This window comes from Leptodactylus fuscus, chromosome 3 (assembly GCF_031893055.1).
Source record: "Leptodactylus fuscus isolate aLepFus1 chromosome 3, aLepFus1.hap2, whole genome shotgun sequence".
Taxonomy (NCBI): domain Eukaryota; kingdom Metazoa; phylum Chordata; class Amphibia; order Anura; family Leptodactylidae; genus Leptodactylus; species Leptodactylus fuscus.
In genome coordinates, this window is record NC_134267.1 from 3,413,275 (window position 1) to 3,441,206 (window position 27,932).

At 45.2% G+C, this 27,932-nt stretch overlaps 2 protein-coding genes across 2 annotated transcripts in view; both read right to left on the reverse strand.

Annotated features, from left to right (window-relative positions):
* Window positions 1–27,932, reverse strand: part of OTX1 (orthodenticle homeobox 1) — a 388,453-nt gene that overhangs the window by 81,611 nt on the left and 278,910 nt on the right. The gene's annotated exons all lie outside the window — the stretch shown is intronic.
* On the reverse strand, window positions 13,421–27,681 carry MDH1 (malate dehydrogenase 1). Its single transcript, XM_075266968.1, has 9 exons — window positions 27,574–27,681; window positions 23,836–23,934; window positions 23,637–23,733; window positions 22,183–22,358; window positions 20,587–20,709; window positions 18,371–18,547; window positions 15,861–15,974; window positions 14,254–14,343; window positions 13,421–13,749 (listed from the first exon to the last, which is right to left on the reverse strand). The coding sequence occupies exons 1-9, from the start codon at window positions 27,574–27,576 to the stop codon at window positions 13,624–13,626; spliced, it is 1,005 nt and encodes a 334-aa protein (XP_075123069.1). The 5' UTR covers window positions 27,577–27,681; the 3' UTR covers window positions 13,421–13,623.

The following is a 27,932-nucleotide window of genomic DNA, read 5'->3' on the forward strand; positions in this document are numbered from 1 at the left end:
GTGTCTCCAGGGAAATAGACATAACAATAGACATTTAATCCATCACAGGTATCTAGGGGTATTAGGGCTCTGGTCACTGATAGGATATAGGACATATTGTATTATGCTGTCATGGGTATCAGGGCCTCCATGGTGTTACCAGACCGTCTCTCACTATGTGTCACTGGCACTTTACACTACACGTAGACATGGTAATTGCAGCGCAACAAGATTAATGTTATTGTTGTCTTATGACAGTATATAGGTCATCTATCAATATGCAGAATTGATTCATATAAAACAGCATATCATGTGTTGCACTGCATGCATGTACATGTCATTGTGTGGTATATGGGGATATGTGGTATGAGGAACCTGCAGACCCATTAGGTTAGACATCCAATCCATCATAGATATCGGGGTTTGTTAATAATGGATGGTCCACTGTGGGGCATAATACTGTGTGCAGGGGCCACTATGGGACATAATACTGTGTGCAGGGGCCACTATGGGACATAATACTGTGTGCAGGGGCCACTATGGGACATAATACTGTGTCCAGGGGCCACTATGGGGCATGATACTGTGTGCAGGGGCCACTATGGGGCATAATACTGTGTGCAGGGGCCACTATGGGACATAATACTGTGTCCAGGGGCCACTATGGGGCATAATACTGTGTGCAGGGACCACTATGGGGTATAATACTGTGTGCAGGGGCCACTATGGGACATAATACTGTGTGCAGGGGCCACTATGGGACATAATACTGTGTGCAGGGCCACTATGGGACATAATACTGTGTGCAGGGGCCACTATGGGACATAATACTGTGTGCAGGGGCCACTATGGGACATAATACTGTGTGCAGGGGCCACTATGGGACATAATACTGTGTGCAGGGGCCACTATGGGACATAATACTGTGTGTAGGGGCCACTATAGGGTACAATACTGTGTGCAGGGGCCACTATGGGACATAATACTGTGTGCAGGGGCCACTATGGGACATAATACTGTGTGCAGGGCCACTATGGGACATAATACTGTGTGCAGGGGCCACTATGGGACATAATACTGTGTGCAGGGGCCACTATGGGGCATAATACTGTGTGCAGGGGCCACTATGGGGGATAATACTGTGTGCAGGGGCCACTATGGGACATAATACTGTGTGCAGGGGCCACTATGGGGGATAATACTGTGTGCAGGGGCCACTATGGGGGATAATACTGTGTGCAGGGGCCACTATGGGACATAATACTGTGTGCAGGGGCCACTATGGGGGATAATACTGTGTGCAGGGGCCACTATGGGACATGATACTGTGTGCAGGGGCCACTATGGGGCATAATACTGTGTGCAGGGGTCACTATGGGACATAATACTGTGTGCAGGGGCCACTATGGGGTATAATACTGTGTGCAGGGGTCACTATGGGACATAATACTGTGTGCAGGGGCCACTATGGGACATAATACTGTGTGCAGGGGCCACTATGGGACATAATACTGTGTGCAGGGGCCACTATGGGACATAATACTGTGTCCAGGGGCCACTATGGGGCATAATACTGTGTGCAGGGGCCACTATGGGACATAATACTGTGTGCAGGGTCACTATGGGACATAATACTGTGTGCAGGGGCCACTATGGGACATAATACTGTGTGCAGGGGCCACTATGGGACATAATACTGTGTGCAGGGGCCACTATGGGACATAATACTGTGTGCAGGGGCCACTATGGGACATAATACTGTGTGCAGGGGCCACTATGGGACATAATACTGTGTGCAGGGGTCACTATGGGACATAATACTGTGTGCAGGGGCCACTATGGGACATAATACTGTGTGCAGGGTCACTATGGGACATAATACTGTGTGCAGGGTCACTATGGGACATAATACTGTGTGCAGGGGCCACTATGGGACATAATACTGTGTGCAGGGGCCACTATGGGACATAATACTGTGTGCAGGGGCCACTATGGGACATAATACTGTGTGCAGGGGCCACTATGGGACATAATACTGTGTGCAGGGGCCACTATGGGACATAATACTGTGTGCAGGGGCCACTATGGGACATAATACTGTGTGCAGGGGCCACTATGGGACATAATACTGTGTGCAGGGGCCACTATGGGACATAATACTGTGTGCAGGGGCCACTATGGGACATAATACTGTGTGCAGGGGCCACTATGGGGCATAATACTGTGTGCAGGGGTCACTATGGGACATAATACTGTGTGTAGGGGCCACTATAGGGTATAATACTGTGTGCAGGGGCCACTATGGGACATAATACTGTGTGCAGGGGCCACTATGGGGTATAATACTGTGTGCAGGGGCCACTATGGGGCATAATACTGTGTGCAGGGGCCACTATGGGGCATAATATTGTGTGCAGGGGCCACTATGGGACATAATACTGTGTGCAGGGGCCACTATGGGACATAATACTGTGTGCAGGGGCCACTATGGGACATAATACTGTGTGCAGGGGCCACTATGGGATATAATACTGTGTGCAGGGGTCACTATGGGGGATAATACTGTGTGCAGGGGCCACTATGGGACATAATACTGTGTGCAGGGGACACTATTGGGGATAATACTGTGTGCAGGGGTCACTATGGGAGATAATACTGTGTGCAGGGGCCACTATGGGACATAATACTGTGTGCAGGGGCCACTATGGGGTATAATACTGTGTGCAGGGGCCACTATGGGACATAATACTGTGTGCAGGGGCCACTATGGGACATAATACTGTGTGCAGGGGACACTATTGGGGATAATACTGTGTGCAGGGGTCACTATGGGGGATAATACTGTGTGCAGGGGCCACTATGGGACATAATACTGTGTGCAGGGGCCACTATGGGGTATAATACTGTGTGCAGGGGCCACTATGGGACATAATACTGTGTGCAGTGGCCACTATGGGACATAATACTGTGTGCAGGGGCCACTATGGGACATAATACTGTGTGCAGGGGTCACTATGGGACATAATACTGTGTGCAGGGGCCACTATGGGACATAATACTGTGTGCAGGGGCCACTATGGGGGATAATACTGTGTGCAGGGGCCACTATGGGGGATAATACTGTGTGGAGGGGCCACTATGGGGCATAATACTGTGTGCAGGGGCCACTATGGGACATAATACTGTGTGCAGGGGCCACTATGGGGGATAATACTGTGTGCAGGGGCCACTATGGGGGATAATACTGTGTGGAGGGGCCACTATGGGACATAATACTGTGTGCAGGGGCCACTATGGGGCATAATATTGTGTGCAGGGGCCACTATGGGGCATAATATTGTGTGCAGGGGCCACTATGGGACATAATACTGTGTGCAGGGGCCACTATGGGACATAATACTGTGTGCAGGGGCCACTATGGGGCATAATACTGTGTGCAGTGGCCACTATGGGGCATAATACTGTGTGCAGTGGCCACTATGGGGCATAATATTGTGTGCAGGGGCCACTATGGGACATAATACTGTGTGCAGGGGCCACTATGGGGCATAATACTGTGTGCAGGGGCCACTATGGGACATAATACTGTCTGCAGGGGCCACTATGGGACATAATACTGTGTGCAGGGGCCACTATGGGGGATAATACTGTGTGCAGGGGCCACTATGGGACATAATACTGTGTGCAGGGGCCACTATGGGGGATAATACTGTGTGCAGGGGCCACTATGGGGGATAATACTGTGTGTAGGGGCCACTATGGGGGATATAATAGTATGTATGTATCATCCACATGGGATATATTTAGGATTTATAAAAGTTATGTAGATCACACCCCATTCCTTTTGTATCTTTACAACACGTCAGTAATGATATGTTGTCTCCACTTGCCCTTCGGCTACCAGTCACTGGCTATCGGCCTCGGAGCAGCGGGTGCATCAGAATCGTACGTTTTATTATTTAGTATTTTATACCATATCTGGGACATTTCTGTGTTGTTCTCTCCAATCCAATATGACACTCACGTTACCTGTAGAGATCTGATATAAACCTTCGCATTCCTTGTGCAGCTCATATCATGAATTCATCCCAAATGTATCCGTGGGAAATATTACCCCTTCCTCACCTCGGGTCCATTTCTTACATTTTCGGTTCTCATAATGCAATGCTTTACAATGCTGCCCTTTGTGAGACATCCCGGTCGTACACGGCCTCTCTCATGATGTGCGGGTCTTTGAGACGCAGCTTGACTGAAGTTATGGAGAAGATAATTGTCTTTAATGAAAATCTTGCCTTCAGTAGTCTGGAGGTTTTCATTGCTGACAGGAGATCTGGTCTCATCTGTCACTGGAGATTAGTTATAATAGATCCTATAGAACTTCTTACTACATAGCACTAGAATACAATGGACGTGTCCTAGTTAGAGCCGCTCAAAGCACTACGGTTCACATGACATTGACTGTAGAAGGAAAGTATCAGACTTCAATGGTCAAACAGACTGAAAAATAGAATGTTCTAGAAGGACTTGGAAAGAATACGGCTCCCAATATAAAGCTGTCACCAATTGTTTGGTTCCTCCTGTAATTGGGAGTTGCAATATATTCATCTACACTGACTGCAGGACCTTAAAGGATGACAAGTTTCCTAAATTAGAATCCATTACAAGTTTATTACTGACATTAAGGGTTGGTTTGGGGAACGCTCAGGCCCCCGCTGCAAGTACATTGCAATATTCTTTATAAAACTAGTTACAATATTATTAGTTCCAGGGTGACCATTGCAAACTAGACACATTGCAAGGGTTGTGAAAGATCAGGAGCATTGGTCTCAATGGATTAGCACTAATGTACACCCATCCATGTCGCCTCCAGTGCCAAAGTCAAAGTGATGTGCCATGTGCAAACACAATCCCTGGATGGGGTTTAGGTTTTAAATTAAACTCATTGGCGCTACACAACATCCACAAGAAAACAGATCGGATACGACACAGGCAAGATCCAGAATGACTGTATATCCAGTGACATCTTCTCCGTTTACAATCATTCTCTTTCGTCTCAGCCCAGATCACCATGATGACTTTTTCCACCCACAATTCTGCAGAGTTTGTGGCACTGGCATCGTCACTTCCTGACATTTCCATATTTCACCCCACCTTCTTAAAGGGAATGTCTTCTCTTACCACCGTGATGCATATTAAACCAGCAACACAGACAGGTCAGGCTCACCTGATGGGAATTGTCTCTTCTGTTGCAGAGAGATTTGTTTATTTCCAACTATGCAATTTATCAATCTGAAGCCCCAAAGGGTGACTCCATCGCTCCACACTGCTCTAATATGCCCTCCTTACAAAATGTTAGCTTAGTTCTCTCTACTGTCACTCAAAGAAGGGAGGAGGACATTCCTGGGCAATCTAGGGTATAGCAGTTTGGTAGAATGGAGGTTCCCCTGGTGCCCTTTACAGTCAAAACCATTTAAACACATTGGTGGGCCTAGTGTACAGGTTTGCACTGTGCTCCGTGCTCATTACGCCTCCTTTCCACACTCCGCTCTAGCATTGTATTCAGCCTTATATCCACCCTAAGGATGCAGATAGAGTTGAAATCGAGACCTGCCATCCATAATAGCGGTACAGCACTCAAAATGCCGGAGTGTCCCGCGCAATCTGGTTCTGCTGAGTGGACACTTACTACCATAGGGCCTGATACAGGTGCACCTTTTATTCCATGGTTAATCTGTCCCTGCACAAGTTGTGCTTCTAAAAAATTGTGTGAAACAAACAGTAATAGCGCCAAACCAATAACCCCAAAGTAATTGTGCCCCAAACTAGTCAGTTTTCCCCCACAGTGCCTCCAAAAGTAACTGCGCTAACCATAATGACCTCAACGCTAATAAGGTCCCCCATAGAGCCCTGAAAAGTGACTGTGCCAGGGAGCCCCAGCAGTACCCCAATAGTAATAGTTCTTCCATAGTGTGCCCCCAGAGTTACCTGCCACGTCAGCTACAACTTAGCAGGACTATTGCACCCTATTGACAACCATAAGGCCTGAATACCATAAAACCCTCATCTGGTTTACAGAAATATAGTCTCTTTTAAAGCTTCGGGCGCTACTAGTTCTCTTTAAGGGGGCCAGTTATTATGGGGAATTATCGGCAAGGCTCCATCAGAGAATAAAAAAAGCAACTAATGGCTCTGTCAAAGCTACAAGACAATGGGGCCCATTCGGAAATAATCATACGACGCAAAAGACAAAGGAGGATATACTAGGAACCAACTGCAAATGTCTCAGGAATCACATCAAGGTGCTGTCAGCAGTTAATATGCTCATTCCCCAGGATGGATATGTCACAGCTTGGAAAATTCTGAAAAACATATGCAAAATCCTTCCCGGAAATTACTGGTTTTCAGCTGTTCTCCGATGAAATGCGACTTCCCGCAGTGACATATTATTCCATATTTTTAAGTGCGCCTATGACAACAATACCGCCTGCCTACTGACTTGAGCTTTGTGGGGGCAAGTAAAAGGGAAGTTGTTGAAGTACCAAAGTGACTCCTGGCAGCATAGAAAGGAGAGGTACAAAGTGGCATTAACCCTAGTCATACCAGAATGTTCCAGAACGTTCATTGTATACAATTCCTTTGCACGCCGACATGCTGTGCTACAATGTATTCCTATAATGTTAGTTGTACGTGGTAAAAGCAGATGATTTACATGCTCTGACCATCCAGTGACTGTTTATTCCAGGATGAATAAAGTAGCAGCCATTGTATACTGCCCGAAAGTTACCAATTACTGTAGGGTAGACGCCAGGTTTAGCTCAGATCCTTGGGAGATAGAGTAACCATAGGCCTCAATGTCTTTCATTCACCTAGTATACTGTGTAAGTGTTAGGGGGCATTCACACTACTGTTGTTAATGTACGTTGCTGTCTTCTATCATAGGATGACAGCAAGGGACATTAAAGGGGTTGTCCCATCTCAAGGATCCTATCTATACTGGTAGCTTATGTAAATTGAAGCCTTTTCTTAAATATTTTACTTTAAAAATTCTGCTTTGTTTGCCTGCTATGTGAATTTATTCCACCCATTGTTTACACAGTGTTGCTATAACCACAGACCTATACGACAAGTGAGCTCAATGCTCTTGCCGTCAGGGCAATCTGTTCAGATAATTGCAGTTATCTGATAAATCCGAGTCTGTTATCTCTCTATGTAAACACACAGATAACACTGAGTACATTCTGTACAAGAATCTGCAGATATCTGACCTGCAGAAGTGTCTGTGTCCCGTTCAGCAGGAGGGAGAGGAATACAGGCAGTGAGAAGCAGACACTGCAGGCAGCCTGGCTTAAAGGCTGACATGGGAAAACCCCTTTAAACTGTTGCAGAGAACAGTCCGTTCTGTGTCTGTTCCCGTTGATACTAATGTAAACAATATGGCGGACGCTGTCTTCTGTCTATACGGCAATAGCAAATGGGTTGATGTTTACTGTATTGTAATGTTTAGTTAGTTTTAAAAAGGTATTTATTGAATTACGGTAATGCAAGAACAAAACACAAAAGCCAATGGAAAAACATTTGCAAGAACAGATTAAGTACAAAAATAAACAGAGTACAATGAAACAGACTCAAAGGCAAAGTCAGCAAACCTAAGAAATATAAGGGCTAGTTCACACGTGAACTGCCCGTGCGGGTTTTGACACCGAGAGAGACGCGGCGAGCCTCCGCTCAAATGAATGAGCCGACATAGGAGGGTGCTGCCGCGCGGCTCAACCCGCGCGGCTTCCACCTGAAGATAGGGCAGGTCGCTTCTTTTCTCCGCTAGCGGCGGTCTGCATAGACCACCATTGTAAGGGGCGGATTTTGAAGCGAAATCCGCTTTCAAAATCCGCCCCTTTGCCCCCGTGTGAACGAGCCCTAAAGGGGAGAGAAAGAAAAAAGATAAAGCCAAACACCTTGGGCAAGAGGGTGGGATGAGGAGCACAACATTGCCTAAATGTTCCTCACAACTCAGACTGTCAGGAACGCCCTTCTGACCGTGGGCCGAGATCGGCGCCGAAACTAATGGAACCAATGTCTCCGGCCCCGGAGCACAGAACAGGAAAGCTGATAGTGCGCTGAATTCACAGCACTGTTGGCTTTCTAGTGGTATAGCTTTTGGCTTTCTAGCGGTCCTCTTTAACTTCAGGGTTGTCAGTAAGCCAGACTTCCGATTTCGGCACGGCCTTCTTTATTTTTCAACACAGCAACTCCAACCAAGCAGGTAACGATCCAGAAAATGATTGACAGCGTCCATAAGCAACGTCTGCAGCGTCAAGAGGAGGTCAGAACAAGTAAATGTCGCTAGAGGTGGAAGCGCTCGTGGCCCCTGACTGTGCCAATGTCATTTCTTACAAGCCAAGACTACGGCAAGGATGTGTCCACGGCTGAATCTTAAAGACCCACCCAAGGCCTGAGAAAGAGATTTCAGCCTGTTTTATGGAAATGAGGAGATCGGGTTCAGACAGAGGATGCAACACAGCTCTAATACGGGAAAGAGGCAGTGACTGCGATGAGAACGCCAGAGAGGAACAGACCACGAAAAAGAGGCATCAGCGCCCCCAAGACCGAAGAGTCCAAGCAAGACCCTCAGATGTCATTACAGAAGCTTCTTAGAGATATTGGCCAAGAAAAGGAAGAAACTTCAGAAGAAATGTTCATCTCTGTCTGTTTTATATGGGGGACTAAGCTGATAAAACACATTTACAGATTTGTAAACTTTTCTAATTTGCTCTGACAGAGACTGTCCAATATCTGCATCTAATAAATTCTATTTATTCCACATCTAATTTATTTGAAGCTGGAGCTGGAGTCAGAACCTTTTTGTCGACCTCACCCAAAACTGACTCAGACACAACCTGGGGTTAATTTACATATATTAACTCAAAACAAACATACAATGTAATGCTGCATTATATATATGCAAATTACCTGGATTATGATTATTTAGGTCATGCCGCCTTATACAGTATAACTATGTGTTGGGTAAACCTTGTGAGATTGGTCTCATGAGGTTCAATGGCGGTTTGTTTTGTTTGGACCAAACACGGCTGAACCGAAACTACTCTTATACTTTGGGGTTTCTTCAGACCCCAGAGTATAATAAGAGACCCAAAGGAGGGGGGGGGAATAAAAAAACAAAACAAACAAAACCAAAACAGTATTAGTCATCTCTCCTGGGCTCCGGCTCGACTGCTCGCTGTCTTCTCACATCAGGGACCACTTTGGCCTGTGGTTGGGCTTCAGCATCATGTGAGATTGCAATGCTACATGCCCCATGTGACTTCTGAAGCCCAATCACAGGCCTCAGATCACTAACAACTGGCAGCAGTGCAAAAGAGAACAGTGAGCCCTGCCAGAGCCCAGGAGAGGTGAGTAACACTGTTTCTATATTGGCTCACCTCTTGTGGTCCTCTGATCATTATTCGCCGAGGATGGAAGAGACCCCACAGTATAATAGTAGTTTAGGGTCCAGTGTATTCAGTCCAAACAAAACTCCAACTATTGTAATAATCAACATGAAAAAAATCATGTCGGGTATCTGGTTGACGTTCGGTTCCAGTTATTTATTGATGAATGGCCCAGCCCTAATAGTAATACATTGTGCATGCCAAGCAGAAGAATACTTTTGCTTTTAGTCATAGAAAATCCTCCCATAGACAGTGGATAACCCTGCCGCTCACTATTGCTGGTTCTACTCCCCCTCCCCCCCAATAAGCAGTAGCCTCTTCACATCACTTCTTATCAGGACTCCCTCTAACAATATATAGCAACATAGTCAGCAATGAATGGCAGCCATAGTCAGGTCTTCTTCAACCCTTTAAGAATCCAATATTTGAGAATGAGAGTAAATCAGATTTGTCTGACACAAACCTCTTATTTATCGGCAGCCTGAGATTTCAGGAAAATACTTACATCAATATTCAAGAAAAGACAAAGGAAACATCAGTATATGGATTATCTGTTCTCGAGGCAGAACAGCCGCCCAGGGCACAAGGACGAGGTCATACTGGAAAGTCAGGACTTGGGTTATTCAATAGATGATCCGGAATCTGCTACACTTGTATTCTCAAGTCATTTCCACTTCTAGGACATTGAAAAGGGTGAAAAATTCAGTGGAAATCTACAGAAAGTACGAGTTTACCCCTAGGGTGGGTGCAGACATGGGGGCACATCCAGGAAACAACTCGGTGGAATAAAAGGCGCACTTGTAACTGGAGGAGATTTTAGTTTTTGTTATATGAACTTCCGAAGTTGTGTAACAATTAAGAAGCCAGTGACCCTTAAAGAGGTTATCCAGGATCACCAGGGACACTCCTCTGTCCCTGGTGCGCCGGCATCTCCCAGCGCTGTCCGGTCCTGCGGCTCTGTTGTTTTCTTCCATCTTGCCACACAAGATCACTGAGACACTGTAACCCAGGGGTAGGGAACATATGGCTCTCCAGCTGTTGCAAAACTACAACTCCCAGCATGCATACTGGCTCTGCTGTTCTGGGAACTCCCATGGAAGTGAATGGAGCATGCTGGGAGTTGTAGTTTCACAGCAGCTGGAGAGCCGAAGGTTCCCTACCCCTGCTGTAACCCGATGACAAGAGTAACTAAAAAAAAAAAAAACACCTCCATGTAACAAAATGTAACGCTGTTTTTATAAGACTAGGGGGGGGGGGGAAGCCAAAGACTTCTATTTGTCCTGAATTGCCGAGTCCACACAGAACACCTCCTATGCGGATACTGCGCAGTGGAGGAGACTTACAGTGTAAGTAAACTTTCTGATACTTTGCTTTCTGGCAGTATTTATGTAATAAATTATAATATATAATAAGTATAATTTAACAGATTTTTTCTCCTTTCTGTGAAATCCTGCAGGTTTCCTAAAGGCGTCTCCTCTAATGTTCTCTCCTTACAGCGCCATCTGCTGGTTATAGGAAGGACCTACCAGACTAAAGTCTTCTATTCTTCCCTCTGGTCCATAATAACAGTATATATAGAAATAACTTTGCCTTTTCCAAGTCTATTTCATTCTTATAGTAAACCTACCCTTTAAGCAGATTACCATGAAATAGATTTCTATATAATCTGTGAATCTGAACATCACGAGCACTGAGGGTCACCCTAGTATAAGGAAAGCCTAAAAGGTCCCATCCACAGATTTGTGAGGGAAAACCAGGAGTGGAACCTGAACAGGAGCGGTAACAATCATTCCATTGTAGTTTTTCTATTTATGGACCATGTATGTTTTGACTTAAATACTGATGGAAAATGGTGTCATGTAAATAAAGCATTAAGGGATATTCTCATCTCACATCGTATACATTCACAGGATACGCCATAAATGTGCAACTTCTAACAACTACACGACTGCTTTTTTTGGCAACTGAAAATGGAGAGGTAACTGAACGAATGGGGTCTGTGCTTATAGGCAGCATGTACACCGGGGCAGGCGTGTGCGGGTGGGTATAGTCCCTGTTATTCAGTATATCAGCAGCCCTGTGTGTAATACAGTCCCGGTCAATCATGGTTTCTGTTTCTTGTACCCCTGACACCACGAGGCAAGGTCCAGACCAAAAGACAGATTACACAGAGCCCAGCAGATCACATTCACCAATGGGGTCCATAGTTTTGAAAATAAAAATCCTCCATGAATAACTTTTTCATCCAATGATTTTCAGTGGACTCTGCGACAAACCCCAATGCCGATGTGAGCCGAGCCTGCGCCCAGCTGTTCTGATTTTTTTTTACCCCTACCGGATTATAAGCGATGACAATATCTATAAAGCGCTGCAGTATATGTCGGTGCTATACAAGCCATGTAACATAACAGATAGTGGTGCCAGATTTATCCAGGAATAATTTCTGAACTCCATTAGCAAGACAAAGGCCATAAGCGGCTTGTAAGATCACAGGGCTCAGGTAATTAAGTAACAAGACAAGCCGATTTACAGATTGTTTCCACATAATCTTCACTGCATGTGTATCACCGCTCCCTGCCCGGCTTCTATAGGTCGCCTGACTGATAATATAATGGCATTTATACACCAGACTGGATTTAGATAGCTGTCATAGGATGTAAGTTATTGGTACCGTCATCCAAGTACAGTAAGAACAGGGGACCCAGGACTGTGGTTTAGTATAAGAGGAGCCGTCTGCACTGGGACTAGTTCTATCTATTGTAGAATATGGGAATTCAGAACAGCCAAGTCGCATCCTAAGAAGGTCCCCAAATTCATGAGCAGTTTCATCTGTGCAGACTCTTGCTGGGCCGTCTGTTCTACGACTGTATAAGACTCCAGGACACACAATCAGATCCAGCACCTGCCACCATGTCAGTGCTCCCCACCAGGTACCTGTATTATGGGGACCATTCAATACTAGAGCCCTTGTAATACAGGTAACTAGCACAAGACACAGGAGGAAGAGGATGAAGCCACTCCAGGCCAGGTACTGGTTTTAACACCAGTGGAAATGATCCCCTCCAAGTGTGGATGACCATCTAGTGTACCTGGAGATGTCCAGATGACAGGGGGGTGAAAGCAGGAGGGGCAACTGGATTGCAACGTACCTGATGCCTTTAATAAATTAGAACAATTGGACGAAGGCAGAGAATAATTTACAACCAATTCCTTCTGGTCCTTTCTGCCAGAAAATGGAGACTCACTCCTAAGAAAAGGAATTGATGTGAGAATTCAGAAGCCGGCGCTCTCCATTGTAGTATGAGAATATACTGTATATAAGTAAAATCACACAAAAATGTTAAAGGTGTTCAATATTGTTACAAACACAAAGTCTATTCAATCAGATGTGCCGATTCCTTACTGCCCCCTAGTGGCTGATGGTACAAGAATGTATTGTATGAAATCCACGTACAAGCAAGATATACAGAAGATGACCCCCGAAGCACTTACAGGTTCTTAGTATGTAGCAAGGCCACAAAAATACTGCAAGTGTTTCCAGCCAAACAAGGTTGTATTTCCCTCTAGTTTGGTTATGTGATGGAGAAACAACATTAAGAGTTTTGTCCAGAATTATATAAAACCATATCTGCTCCCTACCAAAGAGTACCATACTTGTCTATGGGCTGAATTACAGCAATACTTATTACAGCTGGGTACATCTCTGTGCTGTGGTCTCCTTTGGACTCTCAGTCGCAAGTTCTGCCCTAAAATCAGCAGAGGAAAGTCCCACATGGAGGATTTTTTCCTCTGCCGGTTTCAGACCTCAATATAGTCTATGGGGTTTGCCTGACACCCTGTATGACCACTGTCAGTGGCCCGTTGTTCCAGTCTCCCCCGCAGGCTTAAACAGGGAGGCGATGCTGGTGTGTGAACCTTCCGTTGCTCAGTAAGAAGAAGAGGGAGAGAGAAAACAAAACAAAAAAAAAAAAACAAAAAAAAACAAACGACAGGAGAACCTTGACCCCCAGCAGGGTTTGGTTTATTCACTATTACTAGGAATGACTTCAACTAGTCACAGATACAAAACTAAACCGAGTGTGACCGGCGGCGGCTTTGCTATAGTTACGTGTGGAGACATAAATAAGCACTTGAGACAAACTCAGAGACAGCTTTTCATTCTGTCAGGACTTAAGTGCGGTTTCGGATCATTTTCTAGTCATTCGCTTGAAAGGAACTCAGAGGCCATATCTTTTTCTTCTTGAAGTTCTTTGGCTGTCGCGTCCATCTTTCCACGAGAGAAGTCATCAATTTTAAGGCCTTCAACTATTTTCCAGGTCTTGTTCTGTTTGACACAAGAATATAATATTTAAAGGTGAACCCGTCATACAGACGACATCCAGCCTGCAGATTGTACGACGGAGCAAGAGGAGCCGAGCAGATTGATATATAGACTTGTGATGAAACGTTCATTAGAACTTGCCATTTATCCATTGACATCTCTGCTCTATGTTGAGGAGTCTGGTAGGCGGAGCCATCAGTGATTGACAGCCCCCCCACTAGGCATACAGAGATAGCTGTCACTGGTAGCTCCGCCTACTGGACTTAACAGAGCAGAGATTGCAATGGATAAGAGTCATATAGGCCTGTGGGTAGAGATTTAGCATATCGATCTACTCCGCACCTCCTGCTCTATAACATGCGGCTGCAGACTGGACGGCATTTTTCAGGTGAAGGTTCCCTTTAAATAAAAGCTTATATATAAAATCATGCAAGATAAAAATAAAGGTTCTGCTACTTATTTTCTCAAAGAACCTTTCACCAGATTATATTACCAGAAGCATTGTACCTGGATAGTAACAGGGAATGAATACAGAAGGCCGTCAGGTACTCCATAACTATTTCCACCAGAGTAGACTCCCATAGAGACATATTCTCCCTAGAAGAGAAAGAAGAGTTACAACATCCATAAGACGGAGAATAATTGTATGAGGGCACATAGATCAGTGTTCACATGCTAGACAACAGCAGGCTTATCCATGCCCCTGTGTGAACATTGCCTGCGACACCGAGAGTCTTATAATGGACTGTAACATCCTCTAATATGGCGGCGGCTCGAGGAGCGAATGTCACTAGACGTCACACAATAACAGCCTGTAATGGTTTCCTATTGTGCTCTAATGCAAAGCTTAATGATCGTTGTAGCTCCTTCTGCAAGCTTAGAGGAACACTCCAGAAAATACGTTTTCCTGCACCCCTCACCTGTCTTTCACATTCCACATTATGTATTTTGCCTCAGACCATCTTGAATCAACAATACCAAGTTATCTTCATTATAATGGCGTTACTGCAGTTAGTGCTGGTGAGTGGACAGGCTGCGGTCAGAGTTTATGGTCCTTTCTATGGAGAACACGTCCATCCATCTTACAGGAAAGACTGGACAGATCACAAACAGGAATTAAATGAAGTGACCCAACAGGGAAGGATCCCAGGGATCTCCAGATAAAGAAATAAACCAATTGCTGGCTAGAGATTATATATTGGTGGAATAGTTAGAGGGGAAAAAAAAAATAAAAAAAAATCAAATGTTTATGTGCAGTGTATAGCGGTCATACTACATTATAGGAGAATGTGAATATACAGCACACACCATAGTACAGAGACAACTAGTCCTGATTAGAGATGAGCGAACACTGTTCGGAACAGCCGTTAGGAACAGCACGCTCCCATAGAAATGAATGGAAGCGCCTGGCATGCAGACTTTGCCGCTTAACCCCCCACGTGCCGGCCGCTTCCATTCATTTCTATGGAGGCGTGCTGTTCCTAACAGTGTTCGCTCATCTCTAGTCCTGATCACATATCCTTAGAAAAGGCCATCATTTTTGTTAATGTTGCATGGCCACCATTTTGATCATTTGGAGTTCGACCTGCAGTATTAGGAGCCAAGTTTTCCCTGCACATAGAAGCATTCACTAAACCTCCCATTACTTTCTTTAAGCCCCTTCAGACATCATAGATAAAAACTGAATATACCACCTCCGCCATTGAAATGGGTATTCCCATCTGACTTCTGGTATATACACAACGTACAGCATAGTACTGAACAGTGCGGCTTCCACCAATAGGACCCACACCTATTCTCTAAATACAGTTCCTGGGACATATGGAAACAGGCACATAGGATGCTATACCATTTCTGTAATCATCATAGAAGTGAATGGGAGTTACAGAACCGGGGTAGCACAGTCTGTCACTTTCAGAGTTCAAGTTATTGAAACAGTGCAATTTACTAAGCTACAGAGTTACAGTAACAGTCATTCACTTGTATGGGCGTTAAGAAAACAATTTACAGCCTACCCTGTCCAGGGTCTCTTTTGTTAGGGGTATGATAGATTCTTACCGTCGATCTCACAATAGCAAATTTCAATGCAAATTAAAATCACGTTTGGCATTTACCTCTGGGGTCCCAGACCAAAGGTCACGTGTATGATCACAGATGGCTTTGGCAGCAGACATCGCACTGGATAACTTTCTTGCTGCAATCACAGCTGCACCGCGCTGCTGAACTGTCTGCAAAAAAAACAAGGCTCAAAGTGAAAATCCTCAAGTAATAAACAAGCTGTGCGTGCCATTATTAAAGTGATGATGATGTGCAATATACTAAAGTTTATTAATTCAATATCATTTAACCTTTAATGAGCAGACCACTATTAGGCCAAGACCCCATGTAGAGAACTTCAGCTAAAAAAAACCAAAACAAAAAAAGCTGTAGAAAAGGGCGTTGCCCCCCCCTCCGGAGTGTTTTTTCTATTGCAACCCAGCAATGTGTGGATGGGATTAACCAAAAATCTCAGTTTGCTACCCTTATTGGCTGTTGCAAATGCAGCACAGGATAAAAACACTGCAACATGGGGCCTTAGGCCAGTTGTAGATGGCCATGTTCAGTGTCTTATCTGAGTTTCCTGCATAGCACACGGACCCGTTCTTTTCTATGGGCCTGTACATACGGCTGAATTTCAAGGTCCCGTGTGCAGGCCAACACTCCGGGCCGCAAATATAAAACAGGTCCTAATTCGGTCCTATTTTGCAGCCTTTGCTTCGGTGGCCCCTATTCATTTAATAGGAATCATGGTCTGTACAGGTGGCAGCCTGAACCTTTAATTCGTGCTGCAACCAGTCAGCAGTGGTTGTCCATAGTCTGCCTTCATTTTAGAGATGCAGGTGCTGATTGTTAGCCTGGCAATTTCAGTTAAGATTAAATGATACCATTATAGTCAATTGAGTCTCAGGCTGTTAGCAGACCATTCGCATGTTCTTCTCGTTCTCTGAATAACCAGGTGAGTGGACACCATAGTGCGAGGTGAATCGGTTTATGCCACATACTAACACACATTACCAATTCCTTATATTAAGGCCTCTGTGGTTGGATTACCCTACTCTTTAACCCCTTCCCGACATGTGCCGTAATAGTACGGCGCGTGTCGGGTCTGTAACTATGGCGACCGCCCGGGAGCTTTAAGCAGTAGACAACCGGCTCTCATGCCTCCGATCGGTCCCCGGACCGATCGGAGGCATTAACCCCTCCGGCGCTGCTGTCAAAGGCGCCATCTTCCCGGCGGCGCATGGGCGCCGCCATTTTGGCAGGGATCGCCGGCTCCTGGAGCATGCTCCAGGGCCGACCCCCCGTTGCCATGACAGCCGGGAGCCTTGTTAAGGGCTCCCAGCCAGTCTGCAAATTCTCTCTTTTGCAGGCTGGTGTATACAGCCTGCAAAAGAGATGATGATTTTTTGCAATGCATTAGCATTGTAATGCATTGCATTAGTGATCAGACCCCCTGGGGTTCAACACCCCTAGGGGGTCTAATAAATGCAAAAAAAAAAAATAAAAAAAAAAGTAAAAAAAAATATAAAAAAATATAAAAAGTATTAAAAGTTCAAATCACCCCCCTTTCCCTAGAACAAATATAAAAGTAGTTAAAAACTGTGAAACACATACATGTTAGGTATCCCCGCGTCCGAAATCGCCCGCTCTACAAATCTATAAAAATATTTTTCCTGTTCGGTAAACGCCGTAGCAGGAAAAATAGTCAAAAGTGCCAAACCGCCGTTTTTTCACTGTTTTAATTCTGATAAAAATTTGAATAAAAAGTGATCAAAGCAATAACATTTCCCGAAAATGGTAGAACTAAAAAGTACACCCGGCCCCGCAAAAAAAAGACGCCCTATGCATCCCCGTACACCTATGTATAAAAAAAAAAAAGTCACGGCCGTCGGAATATGGCGACTTTTAGAAAAAATTTTTTTTAACACAGTTTTGGAATTTTTTTTTAGGGGTCAAAATGTAAATAAAACCATATAAATTTGGTATCTCTGGAACCGTACCGAAACACAGAATACAGGGGACATGTCATTTCGGCTGCACAGTGAACGCCGTAAAACCAAAGCCCGTAAGAAAGTCGCAGAAATGCATTTTTTCTTCAAATCCACCCCATTCTGAATTTTTTTCCTGCTTCCCAGTACATTATATAGAATTAATGGTGGCATCATGAAGAAAAAATTGTCCCGCAAAAATTAAGACCTCATATGACTCTGGGAGCGGAGAAATAAAAAAGTTATGGGGTTTAGAAGGAGGGGAGTCAAAAACGAAAAACGAAAATCAAAAAATGCCATCGGCGGGAAAGGGTTAATAGACCGGCACCTGCATACCATAATGACTTGATAGGGGCCCTGAAAATGTGATGCTTCTATTAGAAAGCCAGTGATATTTTAATTCCTCTGAAATCTGCTGCCAGCTATACAAATTAATTGTAGGAATTAAAATTTCATTTTAAAGCAGAGTCCAAGTCCAAGTCTCGCTTCAATTCCAGCCAAAATTGGCCCCAACTCAGATTCCACAGCCCGTATAATCAATACTTATATCACAGATGTGTATATTTATGGTGTGATTTATCAGCCACATTTCTTACCGAGATAAAGTCTCCTTTCAGCCAGTTGTCGTCTTTCACAGCTTCAGAGACACAAACTTCCTTCCCCTGCAGCTTTACAACGGCATGAGAGACATCGGGATACTGGGTGGAGGAGTGATTCCCCCAAATAATCACATTCTTAACATCATCGGATGTCACCTTCAGACGAAGAGCGATCTGGAAAAAATGAAGAGGAGTCTTAATGACAGATCACAGGCTAAAAGGAGAGACAGCAAACTTGTCATAAGGTAGAACAAACAAACCCGTCCACCATCATTGATCCAGAGCATTGCAAGAACCCCAGAACATGAAACCAAAGTTTTCTTTGCTGTAATATTAGAAGGACATTCAGACCCCTCTGGAAAGGTTTAGCGTTCACCATGAAGATGTCCAGAGTGTCACTGCTCTTACTGTAAAGAATCACCTTCTACATTGGGGTAGAGACTCAGAACAGAGCACAACACTTATAATACAGTCCACAAAGACAAAAGCTCAAAGTGACACCAGGAAGATGGGCTGGGAAGAGAAAACCAAAAAAGATGTAACTTGCGATTATAGCGCTGATGACTTAGGAGTTCAGGGATCTGGAGTCCGTCATTGTAAAGGCTCAAACCCAGCTAGAGGAGAGAAGCCTTTGGCCAATGACTGGAATCTTATCGGGAGCTTGAATTCCCCCAGTTCCTTGAAGTGATCCTTTAGGACTGCCAAGTGTTGATCTAGCACATAGGAGGGTTCTTATCGGTTTATTCTGCTGCCATTACTGTGCAGACTTACCCATGACTGTCGTCTGTTTAGTTTCTTCATTGGGGCATCTTATATTTTGTCTTTTGTCTGAGAAATATGGGTTGGAGGTCAGCAGCAATTCCATCAGTATATGTGAGGGTCACATGTAGCCACTAGGGGCGCCCTGCTGGTAATATGTTGGTGCTATATAAATAAAGTGTATCATCCTCCTCCTTTGTTGTCCAAAGGACTGCGACTTGAGATATTGTAGCTCTGCCATATACAGACAGAGGATGGAATTGCTGTAGTAAGAACTATCGTATTCCTCGGTGCTAGCAGAAGTTTCCAGTCTGAACAGATCCAAACGTACCAGAGCTCGGATGCAGACGGATTATTTTACGAGTTTTGGATGAGAGCCGTCCCATTTCAGAAATGCTGGCTGGCCTGTAGGTTTATGGTTCGTATCCAGGGAACGTATTGTAGACTTACAGTAGTTTCATGAAAAGAGCGCCGTTCATTTTTCGAGCTTGTCCAGATCATCAGTACATGGTCAGTGCAGTGGACGTGGCTACAGGTTTAGTAACACAAGTGGGTAGAAACTGCTAGTTTGTCCATGGACTGGTTTACACGCTGTAGTGACATTTCCCTACCCACAATGTGTCCCTTACACTGCAATGTATGGAGACAATGGCCATAGTCATCACTGCAGATAGGCCTAGAGGTCAGAGAACATCTGTAGTGTCCAGGACATAACTGGGTGCAACTCAGCAAGGAGCTTTATAGTATTCTCCACCCAACCAGAAATATTATGTGCTAAGGTCCCAACACCAGAAATAATTGGTGGATTGCAACAATTTCGCCTTTTGACAAGTCTGTAATATCACATGATTTTTTTTTCCTGGTTAACACTAACACTTTGTAGAAGACAAAGCAGCTGCTATGTGGCCCCAACATTGAAAGTCACCCACCTCCCCCCATTGAAACCTGGAGGGCCATTAGTGATAACTATGGATGAAGGAAGGGTGAAAAACTGAGCGCACCTCCATTACTTTACAGGGAGGTCAAAGCCTGCGTGTGACATTCTATCTAACCTTTGTATACAGTGATGTTTCAGGGTGCACAGGGATAGATTTGTGTGTATCGCAGGGCTGCAACATCACTGTGTGCAAAGGATACCCAAAATAACCACACTGCAAGTCCTGAACATGTTGCTTGAGGCGGACATGACAGTAGAATCACATTACAAGTCTTACTATGGGGTCCTATGGTTATGTGTTACACGTGTGCCATACTACAGACTATTCCCCTATACGTGTATATACAGTAAATATATTTAACAGATTTGGACTCTCCTTGTAACATTATTGGCTGATGTGGCCGAGACACTTATGGAGATTAATAACTATAAAAACTACGTTAGAAAGTGTGATTTACTATAGAAAGTATTGAATAAACACCAGATGCCATTTTATTAGAGATGTTCAGAAACCTACCTGAGCTTTTGCCCTGTTGTGATCCAGACGGGTGAGACAGGTGAAGTTCTCTTTGGGGATGGATGGCGCAGACAATAGTGCAGTGAGGCAGTTGGTGTTTGCAGGATTTCCCACAACCACCACCTAAAACAAAAAATTAAAGGGAAAGTTTACATTTATGCTCTTATTGCTTCCGAGACATCGTATGGCTGCCCAAGCTTTAAGGGAACCTGCCAGGGCTACTTGGGGCACTAACCATCCACATGTCCTTATGGACCCGGGTTTAGTATCCCAAGTCACCTTGTTACAAACTCACCAGCGCCCACAATAAAAATAGAGACCCTTTCTTCAGGCGGATTCTGCAGCTGAATCATCCACAGTGTCCGCCTCGTGGCAGCACACTCCGCTCTAGGCCCATTCATTTGGGCCTAATCCAGAGTGGAAAGCCGCGATGGGATGCCGTACACTGCACCGGCATCCCGTCGTGGAAGCTGCGACAGAATATGCACATGCGTCATTGCGTGTGAACTAACCCTTAGACAGTTGCCTGGCTGAATGGCTTTCATACACATATATGCCCCGTCTGTATAGTATGTGTGTACTGAATGGGAACATGGGTGAAAGCCACGACTAGGATCCACTGGCCGTGAATTACAATCTTTAGAAGAAGAGGATCGGGCAAGTTGGCCTTCAGCTTCTCATGATACCTGTTTCTTAGAATCACGAGGGCCACATACATATTAGATGGCCGGCAATTTCAAAAGTCTTGGGTTCAGCCAATACACAGCTAATGTCTATGGCCAGCTTAGATTATGGTCACACATGGTACATTTGTTGTAGGGATATCTGCAACCAAAATCTATCCCAGACACCACAATGGTGTTATACAAAGTTTAACGGGGTGGCTGCATAAACATCTCCATTTAACCAGCCATGTGTGAACATAACCATAGACCTGCCCCACATATTAGAAGGTTGTTTAAGGGATTCTACCATTAAAATAGAATTTTTTTCTCGTTGACACGTAGGAATAGCCTTAAGTTCTCCTACCTTTAGATGTCTTCTCTGCACTGCTGTTCAGTAGAAATCCCGGTTTTTTGTCAGTATGCAAATGAGTTCTCTCGCAGCATTGGGGGCGTCCCCAATACTGCAAGAGAACTCTCCAGTGCCGCCTCCATCTTCAGGAACTGTCTTCATGTGTCTTCCTCTGGCGCAGGTGGTCAAACTTCTAGGCCTTGTGCAGAGCTGACGGCGCATGCCCACAAGAAAATGGCCACTTACTGTGTAAGCAGCCATTCTTCTTGTAGCTGCGGGCATGCGCTGTCGGCTCTGCCCGAAGCCTAGAAGTTTGACCTCCCGCGCCGGAATTAGACGCATGAAGAGGCCGTTCCTGAAGAAGACGGAGGCGGCGCTGGAGAGTTCTCTCGCAGCATTGGGGACGCCCCTAGTTCTGTTTGAGCGCTGGAGAGTGCCCCCAGTGCTGCAAGAGAGCTCATTTACATACCGATGAAAACCGGATTATATAGCGAACAGCGGCACGGAGGAGACGAACAGCCTTTCTTAAGGTTATTCCTACACGTTTTAAAAAAAACAAAAACAAACACCCAAAAACGTCACCTTAACAGTTTTCTTTGCATATTTATCCAATGCAGCTCCCTGAGACTTGAAGATTTTGACATTGGCCTTCAGTAAGTCCTTCCTTTCCATGCCCTCCCTCCTTGGCATGGAGCCCACCAAGATGGCGACATCCAGGTCCTTAAAAGCCACTTCTTCCTTGTCTGTAGCAATAACCTCTGTGGATAGAACAGACTTTTACATGAGGGTCCTGAAACATCTGCAGAGCTTTTATATAAAAGGTTTCACAATTACGGCTTCTCCATGTAACACAGCGCTGCCATTTTGTCTACAAGCTGTTCCATAAGCAGTTATTATTTGCCACACCCAAGGTGCGTGTGTGAATGAAGCCTAAGGGTCAAATTGAAAGAACTGGTAGTACAGCAACAACCATACATAAGATTTATTGCCGTCAGGGCATATTTCCCAACTACCCACCCCAAGCCATGGCCTTTGCTCATGATGTAGTAATACCTTACTTAGAGATCTCCCACTGTTTCTACTGTATAATAATAACTCCCAGGTCTATGCCGCTCACTGTTACTGGACTCTGGTCATGTCCACACCATGGAGGTAACGACTGATAAATAGATATAGCCATGACTTCCATGGTGTTGGCTGCAACATTAGCTTTGGGCATCGAATCTCCCCGGATGCATTTTCTCCTTCCCTCATTACTTACATGGCAGGGTATATAGGTTAATATTGTGTTCACTTTTCTTTTTACCCCTATTTTTTTTGTATTTTATATCCCTTATATACTCAGGGTGACATAAATCAGGTCCAGGGTTTCCATTAGTCAGCAGGGGCCAGTAAGGGTTTATTAGTTCGGGCCAGGTCCCGGTCAGGGTGGCAGCTCATTAGGGCTCAGAGGTAGGTCCTATGGAGATTGTAGGGCCATTGCCAGGGAAATTTAGGGATAGTTCATGGTCTCTAACCCAAGCTGTCCGTCAGGGCCTCCACCACACAAATACCTTCCGGACCCCATTTTATTAGGGCTTTGTCATTGGCATCAGATCATGGACAGACACCACATGGAGGCCAGAATGGGTAGGGATCTGGGAAGTATTGGAACGGGCAAGGCATTGGATCTATTTTATCTAGGCAAACACTGTAAATCAATGTTGGCGTTAGAAATCCATTAACCTATTCACTTACAGCCCTTTGATATAATCCAGTTTACAGTTCAAAATATGTTGACATCCATCATGTTTATGTCACCTTTGCCTTACAGATAACAGAGGACAATGTTCGTCGACAGCTTACTATGAACTTTATGTACTAATGGGTTAAAAAGGAGCCAAAGTCTTTAACAAGACCATAGGTCACATGTACATGTGCAGGGGATGTATATAAACAGCATACATACAGTATACCAGACGTGTAAAGCCCTGGTGATAGGGGCCAAAGCAAGACATTTAATGCCACATTCATGAAATCCCATGGTACGTCCTCACCTTTCAGCAGAGGCAGAGCACAGTCCTGCAGCTCCATGACTACACCTTGCAGAACTCCCATCATGGGGGTAATATCCAGGAGTTTAAGTACAAGAGGCTGTATTAACAAGAGGACAAGGCTAAGTACATGTAGATACCGTCCGAGGAACATCATACTGTAAGTGACAGCTATTACAGGGCGATTGTTGTGCTCCATTACCTGGTCCTTTCCGAAGACATCACCTTTGGCGATCCCGTACAGCAGGGAATAGGCGATCTGACCAGCAGCTCCAGTCACCAGGACATTGATCGGGTCACACTACAGGAAGGAGAGGAAACAGTCAGCAATTTATCAAGCATGAAAGTCAACAGGATGGTACATGTCAGATACGGCAGAAAAATGACATGTTCATGCAAGAGCCAGCTCTCCCGCACCAGACAAAAGCTCTATTTGTTGGAGAAAGACTAAGATGCAGATATTATACAAGAACACCCAAAATAAAGTGTAAAAACATAATATTACAGTGAATCTATTGGGTGATTTCTGCTGCCCTGACAGTAACATATGAGGGGGAGACAAGATGAGCTCTGGGGGTTTATGGGATTCAGAGCAAGACTTACAAATAGAAAGGCTAAATGTGGACAGGACTCCTAGGAGAGATTGGGAGAGTCCCAGTTACCCCACACACAGTGATACAAGGGAATATGAAAAATATATATATATATATATATATATATATATATATATATATATATATATATATATCTCTCTATCTCTCTCACAGAGCTCAACGTCTTTCCCATAACATGCTCTGAAATGGGGCCAAAGAAACAAGGCAAGATTGCTTTACTCAATCCTGCCATTTTTTGTACCTTTACCAGCTTGCAGAACCAGAGTGATGCCCACTGTGCCACAAGTAGAAGGGCACGTGAACAAGACAGAGTCTGCCCCGCAGTGAGGAGATGCACATGGACTTCTCCTGTCACTGCAGCAGCTGGTGGAGCCTCAGCCTGGAGAAAGACGTCCCGTTCATTCACTACTGCAGTGATAGAAGAGAAGGCCATGCAGTGCCATACTTGGGAGAAGGAAAAAAAACAAAACAAAACAAAATGACAAGACACAGGAGTTTAAAGGGGTTGGCCACTTTCAAACCGATATTGATAAATGTTGTTTGTCTAGTGTAAAGTTGTACAATTTCCCCATATACTTTCTGTATCACTTCCCCAGTTTACTAGATCTCTGCTTGCTGTCATTCTGCCAGGGGATAAGATTCTGACCATGTCCATGTGATGTAACAAGCCATGCACCCATTTATCCATCACATGACAATGGTCAGGATTTTATCCACTAGAAGCAAACAGAGTGAAGCCTTGTGGGATCCCGACCTTACAAGGGATTGGAGTCAGTCGGGATTAGTCCCTTCAGACAACACACCACGGCACAGAGCCTACTGCTGAAGGATCATAGGGTAATATTACTTAAGGGGCGTCCTGTTATAAGCCACACATCGGGTACCCCCCTGTAGGAGTCACGAGAGTACTGTGCTTGCTCCATATATATTCCCCTCAACCTTGGTCTTGCGGCTGGGGAGATAGCACATACCAAGTTCTGGCGACCACTGGATTTCCCAGCAGTTGGATCCCTGCCATGGACTGGGGAGAAGTTACTTTTTGCTTGAACAGTCCTTTAAGAATTACTTAGAACAGATGTGTTCCTAGACCAGATAGGAGGTCTTTAAGAAGGACCCTCACTAATGACCACCACCTGAAAATGCATTTACAAGTCTATTACAGATATCTGGACACCAGATGCAACCTGCCTTACATTACCAGACCTGCTATAACACAAGGCAACCATCCAAAACTGCTGCAACCTACACGAGAGGTCACAGCAAGAGAGAAGCCAAACTACAGCTCACCATGTTCTGATAATAATCTGGACAGACACCGAGGGCAGAGGGTGTACCAAGAAATGTGTAAGTGACAACAGATGTGCCCGTCACTATAACAGGGCTCTGTACACACAACTGAATGCAGAGCGTCATCTCCAGGCTCTCGGATACAGTGTCACATACGACAGGTGACAGTCACACGTGTCCAGGACTCTGCTCATGGAATCCACATTTAGACGCCCAGCACATAGTTCTGCTCACTGTAGTCACTAAGAGAAGACCAGCCAGAGCCATGACAGACAGGACACGTGCCCATAGACATCTCCAGTCACATCACTACATCCATATGTCAGACTGTAAGGGCTCGTTCACACAGGCACAGAGGGGGCGGATTATGGCGCAGAATCCACATCATAATCCGCCCCCCTCACAATAGTGGTCTATGGAGGAAAAAAAAAGAAGCGAGTTGCCCTTTCTTCAGGCAGATTCAGCAGCTCATTGGGCCACAGTGTCCGCCTGGTGGCAGCAACCTCCGGAGTCGGCCCATTCATTTGAGCCGACTCCGGAGAAGGAAGCTGCGACAGGCGGGTTTTGACTCAAGAGTAACGCAGCTCCCCGCATCACTCTCTGTGCCAATATATGGGTGATATATGGCCCGTGAACAACATGTGATGTGGCGGAGGGGTAATCACTTATGCCAGGGCCTCAAGAGATTTGAAAGTGTAATAGGATCACAGCCTTAGGGGCATTCAACACTACAGACCAATCAGTGACTGACAACACATCCCACTGAATACAGGGAGAGCCTTCAGGTGTCAGTTTTCACCCCAACATCACCAGAATTTTTGTATTTTTTTTTTTTTTTATCTTGCAGGAGTTTTCCCCATCCACAGTTTCAGCCTGACTCTACATTATCTGACCATGGACCGATTTTTATCCACTGGCAGAAAGAATGAATGACAGCAGAGAACTAGAAACCTGTGATGGAAGAGATACTGGAAAACCATACAAATAATACCAATTATTTGTGGAACCCGGATAATCCCCTGAAGCTGTACGAGTATATTGATACAGTCCATTTTAGGCTCTCCGTCATTCAGAGCCCGGTCGCTATAACATTGGTTACCTGCAGATCCCATAGACTATAATGGGGTCCACCAGTTTTATACTGAGACTGGCATACAGGACTCCTCACTGCTGATTTTTGAGAGAGATGGGGCCAAAGCCTCAGTTGGTACTTAGTGAGGTTCTCGAGTAGATTAGAGGTCGCAGGTTCTGCTAAATTTTGGAAACACCGCAGCCAAAAAGGAGAGACCAGCCATATTACAGGCAGAGCAGACTCTATAATGAGGCCCCGACAGACCTCGCACCAGTCACAAGAGTGATATTTTATGAGACAGAAGGACCTTGGGGAAGGGGGGGGGGGGGGGGGGGTAACAACTGCAACCTCCACAACACTTCCAATAAAATAAGTACAATGTATTGACAAGGTTTGATATTCAGGTGACCCTTGGCCTAATGTAATAGACGAGTTTTCCCCATTCAGGCAGAGAGGATAGTGCAGCCCTGTGGATCAGGTGACCGTTATACAAAGAGTGTAACAGCTATGAATGGGTTAAATCTCATATATTGCACCTTTGTGGTGACTCCTAATAACCAGTTCCACCTTCACCACTGCAGAGCTGCACTTCTATGGGGGAAGGGGTCTATAGGAACTACTTTTCTAACCTAATTTTAGAATTCTGCACTTGCTCCCCCTCCAGCCCCATCTTGTATCTCCTCGCTCAGTCTGACATCTCTGCACACAGATATAAAGTGACAGTTTGCACAAGTATATACTTAGTTACAGTCTCTCTATATAAAGAGACACTCTGGCTATAGACCCTGGTAGCTGCAGCAGTTACATAAATGCTCCTCTTACAGGGAGAACACAAGGTTAGTCACAGCAGTGCTAGTCCCCTGGCAACAAGCCACAAAGCTGCAGCACAAGAAGGCAAGCATGGAGCAGAATCCTGGAGCCATGATGGAAGTGCCAGAGCCCGCACTATAGCAGGCCGTATACAAACCATGGTGATGGGCAGGCAGCAGGCGGAGGGAGATGTGCGCGCTCTCTGAGGTTCTGTCACACTGGAGACAGGTCACCTTTACCAGCGCTTGTACAGACGCAGAGGATCACGTGACTGACACACCCCCTCCTCGGTGGCTTCTTTTCTTCCTCAGGTGACGCGGCTCTGTAGTCTTTTCGTGGCCGGCCTGTGGCTGCTCCTAGGGCGGCTGCGCGGCTGCAGAACTACATTACCCGGCATGCCTGGCGAGAGAGTGGCGGAACAGATCACTGCGCCCTGTACATGGAGGCCGGAGTCTCGCGATATGTAACGAGAATAAAGAGACAGAAAGAAGATGGAATGAAATAAAGGGTTAAATA